At 51.4% G+C, this 13,805-nt stretch overlaps 1 protein-coding gene across 3 annotated transcripts in view; it reads right to left on the minus strand.

Moving 5' to 3' along the window:
* Positions 1-457: 457 nt before the first annotated feature.
* sbf1 (SET binding factor 1) overlaps positions 458-13,805 on the minus strand; it is a 49,662-nt gene continuing 36,314 nt past the window's right edge. For 2 of the 3 annotated variants that reach the window (XM_068586125.1, XM_068586124.1), the window contains 20 exons: positions 11,615-11,807; positions 11,348-11,475; positions 11,080-11,255; positions 9,808-9,944; positions 9,482-9,689; positions 9,097-9,293; positions 8,575-8,712; positions 8,347-8,442; positions 8,000-8,074; positions 7,362-7,534; positions 7,095-7,271; positions 6,907-7,008; positions 6,600-6,785; positions 5,675-5,801; positions 5,355-5,485; positions 4,862-5,206; positions 4,065-4,270; positions 3,840-3,927; positions 3,631-3,762; positions 458-3,325 (listed from right to left, as the gene is read on the minus strand). In XM_068586125.1, the coding sequence (XP_068442226.1) occupies positions 3,227-3,325; positions 3,631-3,762; positions 3,840-3,927; positions 4,065-4,270; positions 4,862-5,206; positions 5,355-5,485; positions 5,675-5,801; positions 6,600-6,785; positions 6,907-7,008; positions 7,095-7,271; positions 7,362-7,534; positions 8,000-8,074; positions 8,347-8,442; positions 8,575-8,712; positions 9,097-9,293; positions 9,482-9,689; positions 9,808-9,944; positions 11,080-11,255; positions 11,348-11,475; positions 11,615-11,807 (3,114 nt within the window). In that variant the 3' untranslated portion in view covers positions 458-3,226. The remainder of the gene's footprint in view (positions 3,326-3,630; positions 3,763-3,839; positions 3,928-4,064; positions 4,271-4,861; positions 5,207-5,354; positions 5,486-5,674; positions 5,802-6,599; positions 6,786-6,906; positions 7,009-7,094; positions 7,272-7,361; positions 7,535-7,999; positions 8,075-8,346; positions 8,443-8,574; positions 8,713-9,096; positions 9,294-9,481; positions 9,690-9,807; positions 9,945-11,079; positions 11,256-11,347; positions 11,476-11,614; positions 11,808-13,805) is intronic. The other variant, XM_068586126.1, reaches the window with a different exon arrangement.

The raw sequence follows: 13,805 nt of genomic DNA on the forward strand, positions 1-13,805 counted from the left end.
ACCCGGCTCAGAAAGTCATTTCTAATTTAAAAAAAGATGAAAAATAAATAAAAAGGTTTACATCATGCTGTGGTTAATGTTAGCTGCTGTTGAACATCACCACAGAGAGATGAGTACACTAGAGAGAAAAGATGAGCTGAGTCTCACTGGAGGCCGACTGCAGTCAGAATACAGGACAGAGTCCTCTTACGGGCCGGTCCTGCTGCTGCTGCTGCTGCTGCTGCAGCAGCAGCAGCAGCAGCAGCAGCAAAGTTTCCTGCTGCTGCTACAGAGGGTCCTGCTGCTGCTGCTGCTGCTGCTGCAGAGGGTCCTGCTGCTGCAGCTGCAGAGGGTCCTGCTGCTGCTGCTGCAGCTGCAGCGGGTCCTGCTGCTGCTGCTACAGAGGGTCCTGCTGCTGCTGCAAAGTTTCCTGCTGCAGCTGCAGAGGGTCCTGCTGCTGCTGCTGCTGCTGCTACAGAGGGAACTGCTGCTGCTACAGCTGCAGAGGCTCCTGCTGTCACTTTGGTCCATCTGTTCCTTTAAGAGGCCCACAGGACCTGAAACCTAGTGATGGTCATAATGTTGGCTGAGGACTGGAGCTTTACTGTTCATGGACTGAACTCTGTCCTGTTGGTACGATGGTGATAAAAAAAATGCTGCTTTAAATCGGCAAATTAAAATCTACTGAAATTTAATTTGTCATCAATGTAGTAAAAAAAATCTCTTCGACTGTTGGTCAGATATAAAAAAGCAAGTGAAAAAGCTCCCGTGATGCCCAATGGCAGCTCTCCATGTGTGATGAAGTACACCGTGACATCACTCAGGTGATTCAAACTTTCAACCAGAGGGTGAACAATTCATTCCCAATAACGTAATCAACTCACAGAATACATATTAAACAATCTCTAAACTACTTTTGTGCTCCACCGTGCATTTTAACTCCATTTTTTACGATGGACACTCGTCCAGTCACCGACTAGTCCATGAACATAAAGGGGGTCCACTACGCTAGCAGCAGAACCCAGCAGAACCCAGCAGAACCCAGCAGAACTCCCTCCGTCCACACTCATTGTGACTGTAGGCTACATCCAGAACATCCCATCACTGTTGCAGAGCAACACCGTCAGATTCCCCGTCCACTAAACACAGCGTCTCCACTCTGGCTGTAACGGTTGGGATTGCGTAAGGACAACCGTGTTTAAAAAAATAAAAATACAAAAAAACATTGAGGGGTTTACTTGTACATTTAAAAAGAAAAAGCATTAGTCACAATACAGAAATTAACAAATGGCACATTGAATTCCTAATTTAAAAATAAAGTGGTGCTTGAGGAACTTTCTTACTGAGGAGACAAGTTAAATAAATTACTACCATAAACGTTACATACAAATCTGGAGTAGTATATACAAAGGAGTTATTAGACACAAAAAATCTACAATTTCAAATTTGAAGTTCAACAAGAGACAGCAGTAGAACCGTATTTTACATAGCAGGGTTTGTGTTAACAAGTGAGGGTCAGAGTGGTGTGTGTGTGTGTGTGTGTGTGTGTGTGTGTGTGTGTGTGTGTGTGTGTGTGTGTGTGTGTGTGTGTGTGTGTGTGTGTGAGAGAAAGAGGAGGACAAACCAGTAACAAAATAAAAAGTGGCCTAATGTTTGAACCTTCAGCTGACCGTACGTGTCCCTGCAGCTGACAGACACAGGGGGCGGAGCTCTGAGCCATGTCCGAGGCCCTTGAGCGTGAGGCGTGTGTGTGTGTGTGTGTGTGTGTGTGTGTGTGTGTGTGTGAGAGATTTTCCACGTCACAGGTCCTTGAAAGGAAAATTACACGACTCGAGTCGTGTTTCCACAGTTACACGTAAACTCTCACACAGGTGAAGCTGAATAAAATTTTTAAAAAAAGACATTATGAGCACTAAAAATGACACAAAGATGAAAATATTATTTTTTTCTTAGCTCACGAAAGGCCGATGTTTTCCAGATGAAGTTGAATTTAATCGCACACTCGCCTCAGAGTCCAGACAAAAGTAAACAAACAAGTAGCTCCAGGATTAGCTTCTGGAGCTAACGGCGTGGGGATCTACTTTCAGGGCAACCGAGCCGCGGTCTGTTCTTTAACCACAGTGACCACGCAGCTGGTACGCTAGCTGGCTGCCTCTTTACCAACTTAGCTTAAGGCTAGCTCCATAGCTAATCTCGGAGGTACATTTCTGTGGCTACATATACATCTAGTGTGCAGTATACTACTCAAAAGCAAACTAAATGCTCAATTCATCATAGGAATAAGACCTCGGTTGAAAACCACTGGAACTCACCGCTCAGTATCACTCCGCTCTTTAGTATCCCTCCACTTGAACTTCCAGATCTCCTTCTAGACATTTTTTTTTTTAAATAGATATCGCTACAAAATAAATCCCTCCTGTTTCCTTCAGCATCCCTTAAAAAAAACAACTTCTGAGCGTTAATAGTGGTCGTTACTGACTAAAACACACGGGTGAAGAGCAGTTTAGCTTAGTGGGGGAGGGGGGGGGGGGGTCTACTTTGTAAACACTCTCAGCGACCGATTCACAGACACTCAATACCTGACAGACTCCTGCTTTGATCTATGACACGGATTCACGGCTTTCACAGTATATATATATATATAAGTATGTATGTATATATAATGTCATCGCCTGAGCGTTGATCTCTCTCTGGTAAAAATGTGAGATTTAAAAAAGAAAGAAAAAGAAATCCTTCATAAACCGTTGAGGAGCCCCGCCCCCTCGGCTGCACCGTCAGTCTAAGAGCTGCTTCCTCTAGCGGGCTGACGTCGGGCAGTGAGGGGAGGAGAGCCGTCAGCGTTCGGGGTCCTCGGCTCGTTTTGGTCCTCCGTGTCTTTAAAAGGGGCGAGCGGGGTTTCAGTAAAGGGGCGGGGTCAGATCCTGACGCCGGTCCAAGCCGCAGGAAGTCACAGAAATGCAACATGCTCCAATAAAGTCTGTACGTGCACGCGGCAATCCAGCGCACGTAGTGGTCAGACCGCATCGACTCGGCGAGACGACAGTGAGTGGTTCTTTTTTGTACTTTTTTTTTTTTCGATATTCTTTTTATATAACAAAAACACTGAAACGTGGTGACACAATGTTATTAGTTCGACGCTGGCGAACAGCACGGAGCTCAAGTGGGTGAGAGGGCCCGATCCTCCCGCCCCCCCGTCCTGGACGGGCCCGGTCCTGGCGCATCGCTCCTTAAGAGTCCCGCCTCCTCTCTAGGCGTCCGACAGGCAGCTCTGCACGCTGTCCATCCACAGCTGAGCGTTCAGGCTGTCCTGGGCGCAGAAGTTGTACACTCGCTTGGTCGTCTTGAGCTGGAAGACGGCGGGAAAGACAGGAGTTACAGCAACCTGCGCACGTGAATGAACATGCTGGCAGAACACACTGACCAAAAGTAAAGCAAACGGCCTTGCTGAGCAAGGCATCAGGCACTTTAGCATCCGTCTCATAATCTAACCGGCTTGTTGAAACACATGGACGGTTACTGAATAACGTTTTAATATCTTGGACTGTTGGACTATTCCTGGAACCTGACGTCTCCTTGAGGTGGACGCGTTCCACGGTTTTCTTGAAGACCGAGCTTCAAAGAAACGAGCGCACCACGTGAAGGGGGACTTACATCAAAGAAAGCTTTCTCCTCGATGTTTTTCGGCGCTCCCATGGCGGGCGTTCCTGGGATGACGGACTCCACGTCGGCCAGCTCGATCACCCCTTTGCACTCCTTGTCCTGCCGGGTCTCGTAGTATCTCAGCTGGGGGGGACGGGGACGTTAAGGTTAAGACGTTTACCTTTTGCTCTTCAGCTGTCATTTCCTTCCCAAGGACGTACCTGATGCTTGGTCTTGTCCAGCACAAACCACCGTGGTTTCCATGGTTTCAACAACGCCCCTTTCTTAAACAGGATGCCTTCGAAACTCCTGATGGGAGAACAGTCACAAGCAAAGATGAAGACATGTTGGACACGTTATGGGACGTTTTAGACACCCGTGGCCAAACTGGTGTCCACCAACAGGCGTTCCTAAAAGAGGAGATCCCTCCCCCAGCGGGTACCGACCTGTTCTCGCTCTCCGTGCTCTGGAACTGGCTGTACAGCGTGCTGGTGCTCGGGCGGCCGGCGACGGGCGTGGAGGTGGCGCTGGCCTCGCAGTCCAGGGCCAGGTTGATGGAGGAGCCGCCGGCGCTCTCCTGCAGGTAGACGCCCTGAGAACGCCGCTGGTGGCTCAGGTTGGACGACATCAGCAAGGAGCTGGAGAACGACGGCTGAGGACGAGACGGGGAAGCGGTTTCGTGAGGGTTTGGATGGACGTTATGGAAAACTAAAAACTATGGCGTGCTGGGAAGCAGGAAGTAGACAAGTCCTCCAGTCTGCTTTAACAACAGCGTGAACAGCGGTGCTGAGAAGGGGCTCGATTATGATCCAAAACATACAAACAGCAAAGTATGAGCCTCTAGTTTACAACCTGCATTCTGCTTTTTCACCACCAGATGTCAGGAACGAGACATGCGAGGAGTCAGATCATCAGGTTGAGGTTTACACTCACAGCGTTCATCTAATGTTCTGTTGTATGAAATCTCTTCCTGTTTATTATGTTCAAGATGTCGCATCATGAAGGGCACATTGACATGATGTGTGTACGTATACGTGAGCAGTATTTACACCATAAGGAATCAGGATTTGTCGGTGAAAGTCCACAACAGAGTGCAGCGCTTCCTCCAGGCCGAAAAGATATCTGCGGCGGTCAGAGAGCTGGGCGTTGTCGGTGCAGTTGTTATTCACCGGCTGCTCCTCTGAACACAACACCGCAGAACGTCGACTGTATTTCGGGTTATAAACCAACCCCTTGTTCTCACCTTGCTTTCTAGTTTGGTCTCGCTCCTCTGCGCCGTCTTCATTTTATCCCACGTGTCCTTCCACTTCTCCGACGTCTGCCCGAGCTCCGCCTCCAGGCTCTGCAGGTCCTGCAGCAGCTTGGTGATGGCGTCGGGCACCGCCTTGCTCAGGCTGTCGTAGCACGGCCACACGACGTGCCGCTGCGACTTGGGCCCGCCGCTGTCGGCTTTGTCGGGCGTCTCCTCCGCCGCGCGCTCCTGCCGGCCTCTCAGCTCCCAGTCGTAGGACGGCCCCTCCGACAGAGTCTCCTCCATGTAGAAGTCCCACACCTTCAGGTTGGAGTTGAAGGTGTACGGCCGCAGAACCTGGAACACGAAGCCTCGCGTCAGAGGGGCGAGTCTCCGTGACGGTCATTGAACAAACTTATTGCATGAAATGGAAACTAGCTAATTCCACCATGACTCCCTGCTACAGTTACAGAACATTAAAACTGCTCAGAGTGAGCGCTCTCACCTCCTCGTCCTCAGGAGAGAACATGTAGTTGTAGAAGACGGGCGTTTTCTTGTTTAGTCGGTCAATGTAGTCCCACACGGACTTGCACACCTGAGGGCTTTTCCTCTCTCCTTTCTCCTCATACAGCACTCCTACACACACACACACACACACACACACACACACACACACACACACACACACACACACACACACACACACACACACACACACACACACACACACACACACGCACGGCTCGTCAGGAACACAGAAACTGCCTCTATTACTGTTACTGGAGACCAAACGACAGCCTTTCAGAGACTCTGACGTGTTCTCACCCAGCTCGATGCGTTCGTAGTCGGAGTCGAGCAGGAAGGTGCGGAAGCGGTTGGACACGTAGTGGTAGGCCAAGAACTTCAGGTAGTACTGACTGAACTCAAACTCCATGGGGAACTGCAGGTGGATCTGAGGGTGGAGGGAAGGGGATTCAAAGGTCAAAAGGGCCCAAAAGGGCCCAAAAGGGACGAGGACACGGTTCAGACTGCATAGATGCTCGTGTGGACACACACATTATTTATACATCCATGAACTACCAGTCGCCTGGGTCCAGACCTTTGCATTCACTCGGTATAGTTCCAGTCTCCTGACTCGCATCATGACATGAAACAGCTTTTTCTAGATGGAAAAGCAATCTAGCCAATCAGCTCTGGGGGGGGGGCGGGACTAACACCTCTATCACCCTGTTGACCGTGTGAGCTTCACATCCTGTCTCTCTTCCTATCCTTTACAAGGGTGCTACGTTGGCTGTGCACGCAGGTCGGACAGCGAGCGTCCGACGTGTCGGACAGCAGGGGCCACCAAGCGACATGAAGCCGCACTTCCTGCGTGTGATAAGAGGCCGAACCCACGTCACTGATCGGCAAAACAGGAAGCAAAGTGGGACGTACAGAGAAAGACACACACAGCATTGAAACGAGACACAGAAACTCTGATTGTCTTTTGTGTGTTGCTCATTTTGTATCCTAATGCGTGGACTGATGAATCAAAGAGCAGTTAACTATAATAATATTTAAATCTACCGTTATTATTAGCCAGGTTCTGATCTTCCTGCGTTCTTAGATGTTAGTAAATATCTTTTGCATCGCATCAATGAATCAGTAAAGATACGGTCCTTCTGACCTCTGACCTCCCTCTTATTAAAACAGCAGCATTTCAGCTGAGGAATAAACAGCCGAAGCCTCCCACGCGGCGCTGCAGACCCACCTGGTGTACGCAGTCCAGGAACTGCAGGAAGACGGGCGTGAAGCCGCTGCTCTGGCTGCCCAGCGTCTGCGCTCCGCGGTGGCTGAACCGGTGGCCGAACGACAGCCACTCCTTCTCCACGAGCAGCCGGAAGCCGTCGAACGTTCGGTAGTACGGATCGGACAGCAGCTGCACCAGAGACACCACCTACACACACACACACACACACACACACACACACACACACACACACACAGAGCGCCACGTCACTCGAGCGCCGCTCCAAGTTTTCAGCAACGAAGGCGGGGCTTCTGCGCAAGAGTCAAACCTGCGTGGTGACGTCCCAGCCGTCCTCGAGGCTGACCATGACCGACGAGCCCGTGTCCAGGAGCTCCACCACCAGCACCGACACCTGCAGCACCCTGTGTAGCTGCACACACACGCACACACACGGTAAGCACAACGCCCGAGGGTCACAGAATGAGCGGTGCATGCACTGAAGCGGGGCGTACGAACCAGAGCGATCCACTCCGACTCCTCCAGGCAGCGCAGGAAGCTCATGTTGGGGTCAGAGGTCGAGGAGCTGGGCACGCAGGCCTTCATCAGCTTCTTGAAGCTGTTCTTCACCTGCCGCACGTCGCACACCTCGATGGGAACCACCTCCCACTGCTGGAACGTGTCCTGCTTCCCGCCCTGAAGTTGCGACAGCGGCGCGGTCAATACCGGTGATCTCTTTCCAGCCCTTAATCACAGCTGGCCCTCTCGACATCAGCGTGTCCCTACCTTGAGCTGGGCCTTGTCTCCGATGATGTAGAGGTAGGCCTTCTGCTGGCGGAGAAACAGCGCCTCGCTCGGCCCTCCGTTGGGCTGCGCTGACTCCTTCGCTGCCAGACGCGTCCCCACGTCTGGGTTGTAGGCACTTAGTCGCCCGCTGCCCCGGATGCTGCCCCATTTACCTGCGATGAACACACACACACACACACACACACAGAGTCAAGTGGAGTCTTCAGAAGAATCATCAAGCGCTTACGTGGAGGTCTTGTCCACTTTAAACAGACATTAAAAGATCGGAATGATCCTGTAAAACACACTGACGTGTTTAACGTCCTCAGCTACTGATAGCCATGCCGGTAAACGAGGGAGAAATGACAAGTACCAGCCCAGCTCGCTACGTCTAGCTCAGCGACGGCTACATTATGACGTCGACTCTGCTGACATTCAACAGAGGAAAGAATCAAACAGGAAACGACAGACAAGACGTCAGACAGCAGAGCTGCAGCAGCAGCATGCACGGACAGCAGACCGTTAGGACGCACAGGCAGCACGCCATCAGGACCCACAGCAAACACACTACTGTTAGAGAGATCTGATCTGGTTAGAGAGGAGTGGAGGGATGAGGGTGGGGGCGTGGCCTACTGTACCTCTAGGAGGGTTCCTGGCCTTGCCAGACACTTTGGGCTGAGAGAGAGAGATGACTTTCGCCCTTTGACCCAGAGCTGAGGTCAAACGACAGAGATGGCCAGTTAACCAACAACACCACACAATGGAGGATGGTTTCACACACACATTCATTCATTCATTCATCATCCTCCTTGTCGTACAGTCCCGGTTTCAGTTACAACTTTACACAATTCACACATTTTGTTCTGAAACCAGGAACTGCAACCGACTAAAGCTAACAAAAAAACTATAGCAGCAACGTTGGACGGAGACACACTCACACACACACACACACACACACACACACACACACACACACGTGTCTCACCTCCTCTGCTGAAGGTTCCCGGGACGTCCTCCTTGGTGCCCATCACCTGCTTCATCAGAGCGCCAATCTTGGGCTGCCTCAGCTTGTCTGAGGAGTCTGTAGACAAAGGAAACCCGTCAGCCGTGTAACCCCACAGTCCAGTGACAAGTAACACGTGTGTGTGTGTGTGTGCGTGTGTGTGTGTGTGTGTGTGTGTGTGTGTGTGTGTGTGTGTGTGTGTCCACCCACCGGAGGTGCTCATATGAGTGGAGGTGAAGCCGCTGAGTGTGTTCCTGCCGCTGCTCTCGCTGTAAGAAGGCATGGAGCTGATGATGGCCTGCAGGTATTTCTCCTGCTCCAGACTGGTGGAGTCGGCCTGCGAGGGCCCTGCACAGAGGAGAGAAAAGAACCAACCGTTCACGCTGTGAGACGTCTTGTGTTACCGCTACATTGTGTTTCGCGAAAGAGCTTTCTCTAGGGAAAGATACAAGATGCAAAGAAAGCATCTTATCTCTTGATCTCTAGCATCTTTTCCAGGTAATATCTGGACTGCTCGGGTCAGAGTAACAGCTTGCCATGACCTCTGACTCCTGCACCTCTGACTACGGATCACTCCTACACCGGAGGAGCTCTGAGTTAAGAGTCGAGGCGGCTAACCGCTAAAGGACCAGTGAGGACCGACAAATACCCGGCAACATTCCCCAGGAATAAAAGAAGCTTCAGCACACAATTAGACAACAAGGTGCCGATTTGGGTTTGTTTTCTGTTTACCTGAAGCCGGGGCATTGGGGGACTTGAAGAAGCCCACCACCCCCTTGGCGTGGAGGCCTGCGGATCGCAGCAGGACGGCCTTGGTTCGCGGATTCCTCCAGCAAACCACGGGGAAGCGATTCTGCCGGTAGCAGCGGCAGATTCTCTGGATGGTCGTGTCTGGGATGCTCTGAGGCACAATCAGCAGACCCGGGTAGCTGTGACACACACACACACACACACACACACACACACACACACACACACACACACACACACACACACACACACACACACACACACACACACACACACACACACACACACACACACACACACACTCTGTGTGTTAAGCACTGGCAGAAACAACCGCTCGTCTGTGTGCGTGTCCTCCGGCGGCTCTCACCTCCTGCAGACGGTGTACATGCGGTTGACGGTCGAGATGCGGAACGGCTCGTTTTTCGAGCGCGTCAGGCTGCTGCTGAGCGTGCCCAGGCCCAGCCGCTGGTAGTCGCGGCAACAGGCGCGCTCCACCACGTTGCTCATGGTCTGCCGGTCGGACGAGCGGATGGTGGAGGAGAGCGTGAGCGAGCTCTGGTCCACTTCCTCTGAAACTGAGGCACAAGACACGGAGAACTGAGCTATTCCTGACGTTTTGGTGACGTCGCTGCACAACGATGTAAAAGACGAAGGAACGGCGGTCTGACAGAGAGCGTGAAGTGTAAAGATTACTTGAGATTTCATCCTCGTCCATCTCCGACTGGAAGCTGCTCCGGTTCTCCCAGGTGGGGGGAGAGTACTTCTTCCTGGTCACGTACTGCCGGCCGATGGTCCTCTTGGCACTCTTCACCAGGTTTTTGGAAAGTGTCCTGACGAAGACAGAGGGGAACGTTACGCAACACACCGCTGATTTTCCACTAATTACATATTCAAGTGCTTTTTCCGTGCTCCTTTCATTCTCAAGGAGTGTGTGTGTGTGTGTGTGTGTGTGGGTGGGGGCGGGGGGGGATGAGAGTTGATAGGTGAGACTTTGAGTAAAGAGAAAGAAGTGACAAATAAAAAATGACCCAGAAAGGAAGCTGTGGCTTCAGCGGGGGTACTCACCAAAATATTATATTCATACAGAAATGTATAACACCACAGGAGTATTACTCCTCGAGCCACTCTAACACCAACAACATAACAGCCTTTCTTTTCTCAATGCATCACATTCATGATCTCAGATGAAGGTGACAGGATGCAGCCAGTGTGAACTCACTCCTGCAGACACGAGCACGTTTTCACACTGCGCACGATGAGGCGTCACATGACGTGCAGCCGTTTAGAATAATCCAGTTCCTGTAACTGCAAAAGAAACCCTGCTGCTCACAAGGGAACCGGCTCCTGTTTACAAACTGATGCTGCTCGTGCTTTGTGCACATCTGCAGTGACATCAGCAAAGAATAGAGATGAAGACAGACTGACCCTAACAACTTATTTTGTGTTTCTCCTTCAACACATACCAGATGTATTCTCATGTATGCTGTGTTGTTTGAAGCTGTACTCTGCTTCCAATGTAGTCAAATCCTTTTGAGTTGAGCTTTGACTTGTTTTAACTTGATTGCATGACTCGTGTTATATCATATAATTATTAAAATGCTTCATTATATCGTATTATTGTAACAATCACAATTGATATTGTATGTTTTTTTTAAAGATACATTTGATGTTTAATTGATACACTCGATCTCAACCTTAAATAAAGTTTGACGGATGAGATCTGGAAGCATAAGCCGTTAAAACAACTCCAAACACACTTGATGTAAAAAAGCCTTTGGCTTTATCACACTGACTGTTCATGACCTTTAGCCAGCTGACATCTCGGATGCACATTCTTGAGCTTGAGGTGCAAATGAATAACCTGGCAAAGGCAACAGTCGGGGCAGCTGTAAATGCAGCTGATGTGCAGCATCATCAGTGAGTTACTGGGGTGAAAACCTGTTTTCTACACGGAGGGCTGCTTACTTGAGCGACTGGTTCTTGTCCTTGGTCTTGTGTTCCACCACCATCTTCCCGCACTGGCCCACGGTGAAGGCGAAGGTTCCCTGGACGTGCTGAGGATAGCGCAGCTTGTGCATGTGCTTCCTGAAAACCTCGGCCAGGTCGGACGCGACCTCCTCGTCGAACGCGATCTTCATCAGCTGCGGGGGCAGACGGGAGAGAGCGGGTGAAACCTGGGAAGTGAGTACGAGAGCGGGACATCAGCGACGGGAGGTGAAGGTGTGAGTGTTACCTGGAAGGTGCAGGAGCGGAGCTGGAGCCCCTCCTGGACAAACTGGTCCATGGGTAAAGTGACTGAGATCCTCTTCTCCTTCGTCAGAGAGGCGATGGGGAACGAGCGCGTCACCACCTGCTCACCCACTGCAGGACACGGACACGCGGAGAAAAAGAAAGATTTAGACTTAGAGGACCCGCAGACCTGACACAGAGCCGCCATGGAGGCCTTCACAGCTGTGTGCGTGTGTGTGTGTGTGTGTGTGTGTGTGTGTGTCACGCTCACCCAGCGGGTCGTTGGGCGTGCCCTTGAAGATGAGCCGGTAGTTGGTGAGGAAGATGGCGCCCTCGGCAGGCAGCAGAGGCGGACCTCCCATCAGCCCCGTGGCCTCCTCGCGGCCGTCGGGGATCAAGTGGACCCGCATGCCGTCCATCACCAGCTCCTCCCCGGGCAACAGCGTCGGCCTCAGCAGCTTGGGCTGGCAGAGGCAGAAGGAGAGGAGGGAGATCAGTCATCAAGATTCTTTGGCCAAATATTTGACAAACAGTCTGATTTCCAGAGCAAATGAGCAAATAATGAAGCTGACAATTTGTCATAGAGTTCCCTCTAATCTCTGACAGTAAAATCCCTCAAACCCGCCTGTTCTGTCAGTGGGAACCTTGTGTAGAAGTTTATTTTGGCAGGATAATACAGCTGCACTAAAATGATCCTGATAGTGTTCATTTAGTTCTGTGGTTAAAGGTCCCCACAAGGAATCTAACAGGTCAGGAGTAGTTCAAAAAATACATTTAAAAAATCCTCCCTCCATAGTTAAATACTGTTTACTCTTCCAGGCCTTTGAAGATGATTCAGATAAAACCGTCAAACATGCTGCTCTTATTAAATGAGACACTTGGATTATACAACAACACATAAGTTATTGTGCAGACAGTATATATAATACATATATTTATGTTTCAAAGCCAACCACTGCACTCATCAAAATCTCATGCGTTCACAACCATGCTGAGGTTACTGGCTGGATGATGTTTGTGAAGTTTAGTTCTGTTGAAATGATCGTTGCGTAACACACAACACGATCTGGGATCGGTGGGATCTTGGCAGAGAGGATGTAACAAACGATACACAAAAAGATAAATACAGAGACTGTATAATAATATTCATTTGGGTGTGTTTACTCGATGGGATGTTCATTTTGGTATTTCGTACAAATCAAGGACTGTCGAGTTCCCAGAGGAGCCGAGGCTCGTTCACTGGGGCTCGTCCACAGGGGCTCGTCCACAGGGGCTCGTCCACTGGGGCTTGTTCACAGGGGCTCGTCCACTGGGGCTCGTTCACAGAGGCTCGTTCACTGGGGCTCGTCCACAGGGGCTCGTCCACTGGGGCTCGTTCACTGGGGCTCGTCCACAGGGGCTCGTCCACAGGGGCTCGTCCACTGGGGCTCGTCCACAGGGGCTCGTCCACTGGGGCTCGTTCACTGGGGCTCGTTCACTGGGGCTCGTCCACTGGGGCTCGTTCACTGGGGCTCGTCCACTGGGGCTCGTCCACTGGGGCTCGTTCACAGGGGCTCGTCCACTGGGGCTCGTCCACTGGGGCTCGTTCACTGGGGCTCGTTCACTGGGGCTCGTTCACTGGGGCTCGTTCACTGGGGCTCGTCCACAGGGGCTCGTTCACAGAGGGAGGCTCGTTCACAGAGGGAGGCTCGTTCACAGAGGGAGGCTCGTTCACAGGGGCTCGTTCACTGAGGCTCGTCCACAGGGGCTCGTTCACTGGGGCTCGTTCACAGGGGCTCGTTCACAGGGGCTCGTTCACAGAGGCCTCTGTGGGTTGCTGAATACCAAAAGTATGAAAGGTGGCGCTGGCTTTGTACTCAGGACCTTTTTATCTCTTCCTGTCCCCCCTAGCGGGGCCCAGAGAGCTTCCCAAGGAACTCCACCTCGGATCGGAAATGAATTACAACTCTGGTAACCTGTTACACAACACCTACTGCCACACACGTGTCCCTCCAGCTGCAGTAAAATAGGGCGGAGTTTCCTCTGGAGGCATTTAACTGCAGAGACTTCAATGCCTGCACTCAAATGTGTGTTTTTCTGCTCAGATCACAATCTCATATCCACGAGCTGAACGGATTCTGACTTCACAACAAAAAGAGTGCTGACGGGACATTGTGAGATCAGATGCGAGGAGGAAAAGCGCGGTGGAGAAGAGGGGGAGGGGCCAAGAGCACAAGTCTTTAGTGGAAGGACGAAACATGTCAGGTTAAGCCCGGCGTAGCCACCGACACACCGCACGCAGGACCAACAGCACCCTTCAGACTGAAGGCACTCGGCTCGACGGGGCCTCGGAGAAACCAAACGGCACAACAAGGCAGAGCGGTCTACCCAGCATGCACTGCTCGAGCGTGCTTGCGAGTCGGGGGCGGGCGGGAGGGTGTTTCTGCCTCTGACGGACAGACGTACCTGCTGTGACACTGTGA

The sequence above is a fragment of the Clinocottus analis genome, unplaced genomic scaffold (assembly GCF_023055335.1).
Source record: "Clinocottus analis isolate CAN_PGR_092001 unplaced genomic scaffold, fCliAna1.0.p SCAF_20, whole genome shotgun sequence".
NCBI lineage: Eukaryota > Metazoa > Chordata > Actinopteri > Perciformes > Cottidae > Clinocottus > Clinocottus analis.